The 6,891-nt window shown below is 47.1% G+C and overlaps 1 protein-coding gene and 1 pseudogene across 1 annotated transcript; one reads left to right on the forward strand and one right to left on the reverse strand.

The window, feature by feature from the left end:
• Positions 1-2,935: 2,935 nt before the first annotated feature.
• Positions 2,936-6,814, reverse strand: Tmem177 (transmembrane protein 177). Its single transcript, XM_020180273.2, has 2 exons — positions 6,736-6,814; positions 2,936-4,208 (listed from the first exon to the last, which is right to left on the reverse strand). The coding sequence occupies exon 2, from the start codon at positions 4,184-4,186 to the stop codon at positions 3,251-3,253; it is 936 nt and encodes a 311-aa protein (XP_020035862.1). The 5' UTR covers positions 4,187-4,208; positions 6,736-6,814; the 3' UTR covers positions 2,936-3,250.
• LOC141422962 (small nucleolar RNA SNORA51) lies at positions 5,382-5,505 on the forward strand (annotated as a pseudogene).
• Positions 6,815-6,891: the final 77 nt, after the last annotated feature.

The following is a 6,891-nucleotide window of genomic DNA, read 5'->3' on the forward strand; positions in this document are numbered from 1 at the left end:
GGGCCTCTCCAACATGGCAACTTGCTTCATCAAGACATGCAACTCAAGGAGACAGAAATTGGCAAGACAGAAGACAGTCTTTTGTAACTTCATCATAGCAATGGCATACTCTCTGTTAGTCAGCTTCCTATTACTATAACAAATACCTGAGATAATCAACTTGAAAAGAGAAAAAGGTTATTTGGGCTCACAGTTTTGGAGGTTCTAGTCTATGGCCCCATTGTTTTTAGGTCTGTGTTGAGGCAGTCCTTTATGGCAGAAGTGCATGGTGGAGCAAAACTTCTCATCTCATGGTCAGGGAGCTAAAGAGGGAAAGAGGAAGGGACTGGGGTCCCACTATCTCCTTCAAGGCATAGCTCCAGTGGCCCAAAGATCTCCCATCGCTTAAAGGTTTCACTATCCTGGGGACCAAACTGTTAACACTTTCAGGGCTATTCCAGATTTAAACTACAGCATCCTCAGTGTTGTCATATTGTATTGCTTAGAACCAAAGGGGGCAAGGAGAGTTTACAGAAGGCTAAGAACAGCATGACCAGGTACCACTGGCAGCCATCTTGAAGGTCATCTACCATGTCACCAAGTGTATATGCTTGTATCAATTTTACCACAGCTTCAGTAACTAAATGTTCCAGTGTTTAAATATGACTAATATAATTGGAGTAAAAGACCATCTCTTACCTCAGTGCACTCTTCCACAGCATAGGGCCATCTGTGGTTTGTTCTTGGTTGCTGCTAAGTAATTTCCCAAAGGTATCAACTGATAGCAACCTAAAGGATTGCCCTGACTGGGTTTTGAAATGATAGACAGTAGAGGTATATCGGGTGGCAATAATGCCTGAGAGGGACTGATTCTCAAAGATTTACTAGTATTGGGGCAGCAGCTCCAAGACCTGAATACCCTGGTACTTGCGTCACTTAAAAGTACTAAAATACATATTATACTCCCCAGGTTTCACATGCTGCAATGGCTTCTGTGTGGTATGCCCAGCTCCTGGCATGGCTGGGTGGATTCTGCATTGTGGACACTGGTGGGGACAGAAGTAGTAGGGCCAGCTAGGGTTGTGGTAGACAGAGCCTAGAGCCAATACCAATGTCATGATTCTGGGACTTGGTTCCCTATATTCTGGCTGTATCTGGATGTGCCCATGGGGGCAAAGGGGTAACACACACACACGCGCGCGTGAGCCAAGGTTTTGGGGATGGGATATATGTAAAGCATGTGTGAAGATTAGGAAGAGCCCATGAGTAGAGACAAAGATTGTAACTTGAAGTAGAGACAAGTAGACAGCCGCTCCAGGGACTTGCTCTCTTCCATACTGAGCTACCTTCCTGTTTAGTCTGTTTTCTATTGCTATAATACAGCACCTGAGGCTGGTTCATTGTAAAAAAGAAAGATTGCAGCACCAGCTTCTGCTAATGTCTGGCAAAGACTTTATGGAGGATGGCATTCAATGGTGGGAGCACATATAAGGAGAGATCGCAGGATGAGACAGAAAGCCAGTGGGGAAGGCAGTCTCACTCTTTTTATAACAATTCATGCCAGGCATGGTAGCACATGCCTATAGTACTAGTTATGTGAGAGGCTGAACTGGATCACTTGAGCATGAGTATCAGACCAGCCTAGGCAATATAGTAAGACTTCTCAAAAACAAACCAAAAATATAACTTGCTATTGCCAGAGCGTATTTCTCAAGACCAGCATTAATTCTGAGGGTGACGTCCCCAACAACCTCCCTCTAGGTTCCTACCACTTAAAGATTCTGGTACTACTTAACACTGCTACATCGAGGCCAACTTACACTTTCAAACCTTAGCACTTACCTTACTGTTGGACAGATCATCAGGATCTGATGCTGCCATTTTAGTTTCTGCCAAGATTAAGACTAGATAGAGGGGAGTGACAAAAACTCATGTTCAAACTCCAAACCGCATTTCTCCAGCCAAGAAGCAGGTGGCCCACATGGCCTTATGGTCCTTACCGCTCAGCAGCAGAGGCAGCGTGATATCCCAAAGAGCCCTGGGAATCTGTATTTGCCAGGGAGGTGACTCATTCACCCTGTCACTATCTCACTCATCTGTTTTTCAAGCCCACACCCTGTGGTGTCCTAGGCACCAAGGACTTGCAGATTGGCTGAGAACACTGAGCTCCAGCTCAGTTCCCAGCAGTGTATGTCATGCCCACCACATCCTTCAGTCTTACCTGGCTCACTCTCCTCCCAGGAACGATCTGCCACCACTGAGTGCTATTCCCTGGGTGCTGCCTAATCCTTTTTCCTTGAGTTACATTGGTACTGGGCTTGAATTCTTCAAAACTCTTAAAGAGAAAACATAATTTCCAATGAAAAAGATGACTCCTGACCAATAATCAAAGCAGGGGATCTATTCTATCTACCACTGAGGGTTCAAGGAAAACAAGCAGGAGGAAGATACAGCCCTCATGGGTCCCAAGTGTGACACAATGTCCTGTTCACTGCCCTTTGTGAGCCAAGTTCCCTCCACCTAATGCCCCTTTCCGCTCCAAGCCCTCACCATGCTCTGTGCTGCAGGAGATCTGCTGCTTTGGACTGTCTCAGAGGAGGCTGTTTGGCAATGGCTTGCTCCTGCCATGTTCCCAGAAAACTTCCCTGTCCCTCAGGTCCAGGGGCTCTCCTGGTGCACCACTACCCCTTTTTGGTTTCTCCTGTCTGCACATGCCATCTGCATCCACAGGACCCTAGTGGTATCCCTCTCCCCTGCCAGGCCCACCTTAAAGCAGCCTCTGGCCTAACTTCACATCTTGGCCTGTTAAATCTTTTAACTCCACCACAGTGGAGGAAAAAATTGACATCTGACAGACATAACGGTTCTTCACTGCAGGAAAGGGTTGACATACTACAATCATCTTTGGTGGGAAGACCTGGCGTGACTCCCACAGTGCACTGGACCATACACAGACTAAGACAGAGTGATATGCTCTTTATTTATGTTGCTGTCTGCCAGGCACTCCTGTTCATGACTTCATACAACCCTACAATCCTTCGAGGTAGCTTGTATCCTTTCCACTTTACAGTTGAGGAAAGATTCATACAGGGACTTGCCCAAGGTCACCGAGTCTATAAGTGGTAGGTGAGGGCAGACTCTAGGCTGTTTAATTTCAAAGCTTGTCACTGTCCTGACTTTGGGCAGTGGGTGCAGAGGCACCAAAGGATTCCCCAGAGTCAATGGCTCAGTGGTGGCTGCACAAGTTGGGAATGTCCTGGTGATGGGCTCCTCAAGAGTGGCCTGGGTTGAGTGCCACCCTCCACACCTGCAGTACAGAGTCCCGGCGGGTGGTGTAGGGTAAATGTTTGATGCGGAACCAGTGTCTGGGGACGATGTTTCCACTAGGTGTATACAGCTTCTCCCCATATTTTCCCAAGAGGCTGCGCAGGGCCAGGTTGCCTGACAGAATCTTCTCATAGAATTCTACTCCACCCTGGGCGTAGGCTGCAGACAGGGATGCTGTGCGGCGGTCCAGCCAGCCTTCCAGAGCATGAGTGAGAGAATCTGTGGAGAAGGCATAGGCCACAAAGCCTGCCACTGCTGCCACCAAGTTGAAGGCAGCTCGTAAATTCATGGGGCCTCCATAGAGCCCCAGTGCATGCTTGGCACCCACACTCAGTGCCCAGGTTCCTGCCAGGCAAGCTGGGGCTGGCAGAGCTTGCAGGGCAGCTGCACCACTTTCCAGGTACACCACCTCCCTGGCCAAGGCAAACTTCTGGGCATCATGGGACAGGGTCAAGGAATCTCTCAGCCGGGTGCCTGCTGGGCTCCGCCAGTCCACTTTTTGCCCATGTATGACCACAGGATGGTCAGTGTTGATTACCGAGCCACCCAGGAAGCTGGCAGGGATGCCCACCACAGCCCCAGCAGGGAGTCTCGGGAAGCCAGCACTCACAGGCTGGAAGGTGAAAGTGGTGAAAGGCTTGTAGCAGTGGCTTGAGGGGACACCCACATCCTGTAGCACCTCTTGGAAGAGACTCTGCAGCTGTGGGAAGAGAGGTGCTGGCTGGCCCTGAGGCCAGTACTGGTACAGCCACCGGACTACGGGATCTGGGAACAGGTGGTATGAGATTTGAGCTCCAAACAGGCATGCACAGGAACCCACCAAGAGGCCTGTCCGGTGTCTCTGTACAAAGGCTGCGGCCCGCCACAGGGGACCAGCCATGAGTACTGCCACTGCTGACAACCTGGCCAAGAAAAAGAGAAGTCAGACTGGTTTCCAGCTCTTCTTATGGCAGAACATCTTTCAAAGCCACTTTCTCCTCTTTTTTTTCTTCCCAGTACTAGGGATTGAACCCAGGTGTTAGGCAAGTGCTGTACCCATTCAGCTACATTCCAGGTACATCACTTTTTAAATTTTTTATTTTGGGAAATGGTCTTGCTAAATTGTGTAGGCAAGGCTCAAATTTGTGATACTCCTGCCTCAGCCTCCTTAACTAGCTGGGATTACAGGCGTGTGTCACCATGGGCAGGCCATATCCTTCTTAACTGAAGCAATACTGCACTATGGTTAGATCATAGGCTCTAGAGACAGACCACCTGGGTTAAAAGCATCATTTCTCCATCTGCCAAAAAGGCACATGACAATGGCAAAGGTGGCTACGATGAGTAAATAAAACATTTAGTGTTTGATATAGTAGCAGACATCCTCCTCACAATGGCTGTAATTAGTATTTTTATTCCCAAGGCTAAGTACCTAACTGCCTCACTCTACCCACCACTCATCACACAGTGAAGCTTTATAATCACTAACTTATAAATTAGTCACATGCTCAATTTATTGAATACTTACTACATGCTAGACAATCGAGAGTTTTCTCTATACAGCTGTCCCTCAGTATGTGCAAGGGTTTGGTTCTAGAACCCCCTGCACACATCAAACCCTGAGGATGCTCAATATATGTAAAGAACCAATGCTGTTGTATTTGCATATAACTTACAAACATTCCATTATACGTTTTAAGTCATCTCTAGATTACTTGTAATATGTGATACCTAATGTAAGTGCTATGTATATAGATATATTACATTTTTAGGGAATAATCACAGGAAATAAAAGCCTGCATGTCTAGTACAACCACAACTTTTCTTTCAAGTATTTTTGATTTTTGGTTGGTTAAATTCGTGGATGTGAGCCTATAGATATGAAGAGCCAACTGTATTAAGAAAAAAATCTGTAACAGTAATATACGCACTATATATATATATATGTATGTATATCCTTGTGTGTATATACATACACATACACACACCATAAATCTATAGAGTTGGCCCTCTATATCCACAAAGATTGCTCCTAGGATTTCCACAGATAACCAAAATCTGCAGATACTCAAGTCTCTTATACAAAATGGTTTAGTGGCCTCCTGGTGCTTACCACAGGCTGTGTTCTCACATTGTATGGAAAGAGGAGGCAAAGTAAACCTAACCCATATACACCTCTGCTCAGGCCCTGTGCCCAGTCTATATTGGGGTGAGGCATGGGGTGGGAGAAAAAAAATAAAAAGGCTTAGTAGCAAAAAAAAAAAAAAAAAAAGATAAAGGCTTATTACCTACACACATCCTCCCATAAGTTTAAAATCATCTCTAGATTACTTATGGCTGCTACTACAATGTAAATCCTATGCCTATAATTTTATACTGTTTAGGAAATAATGACAAGTCTGCACATGTTCAGTACAGATGAATTTTTTCCCCCAAATATTTGCCATCTGATTGAGTCCCCAGAGGGTTGACTGGTGGTGTAACAACTGAATCCTCACAATCCCAAGACATACAGTATGACTGTCCCTATTTTAAAGCTGTGAAAACTGATGCACAGACAGTTTAAGTAAATTGACCAAAATCCCAAGTTAGTAAAGTGGCAGTGCTAAGGGCTGGATTGTGTCCCTCAAAATTCACATGTTGAAGGCTAAGTTCTCTGTGGCTGCGTTTGTAGACAGGGTCTTTAAAAAGTGAAGAAAACGAGGTTGTTAGGATAGTCTTTAATCCAATCTGACGGATATTGCCCACATCTTGTTCTTGGGCCTCTATCCTCCAGACAGAGAGAAAGTAAACTTCTGTTGCTTAGGCCATGGGGGTCTGTAATACTTTTGTTATGACAGCTTCGACAACCTTTAAAGTGCACGGTATTTGACCATGGGCTGTGGGGGATGTCCACAGCAAACTTCATTTTGGGAAAGTTGTTATGCTAAATTACAGACGTACAAGTTTCAATCATTATCAACTGCTGGCCAACACTTTCATTTCTACTCTCACCCACACCCCCTGGCCAGGTTCATTTTGAGACATTCTGGGCACCCTATCACCACCATTAAATTTTAGTTGAAACGTACGGTATTCCTATCTGAAAAAAAGCGTTATAATAAGCAATGAGTTCCGGCAAACAAGAACGCAGAGTACTTCAACTCCTGCTAACGTCACATCATTTATGTCTTTTTTTCCGATGAGGAAATAGGTTTGGAGAGGAAGGGTCCCGGCCAAAGCCCCAGCACGCCAAGTCGCGCTACGAGGTTGGCCTCGGAGGCGGTGCCGCGCAGCCCTTGGCTAGGCGAGGAGGGGTAGCTGGACACTGGCAGATGGGTCCCCGCCATACTTCCACCCCGGGCTCCGTAGGCTACTTTCGGTAGCATGAACTTGATATCTCTGGGAAGCTAGGGACCGAGGACGACATCCAGAGCCCATGCGAATGCCCACCCAACTCCAGGTGCTCACCTCCTCCGCAGAGGCCCGGGAAGCTACAACGCGTGCGCAGGACTGGATAGCCGCAAAGCACGTCGGTCAGGACTCTGGGGGCGGGGCCTTCGGGGGCGGGGCCTTCGGGGGCGGGGCCTTCGGGGCGGGGCCTTCGGGGCGGGGCCTTCGGGGCGG

Source organism: Castor canadensis, chromosome 4, assembly GCF_047511655.1.
Source record: "Castor canadensis chromosome 4, mCasCan1.hap1v2, whole genome shotgun sequence".
Classification (NCBI taxonomy): domain Eukaryota; kingdom Metazoa; phylum Chordata; class Mammalia; order Rodentia; family Castoridae; genus Castor; species Castor canadensis.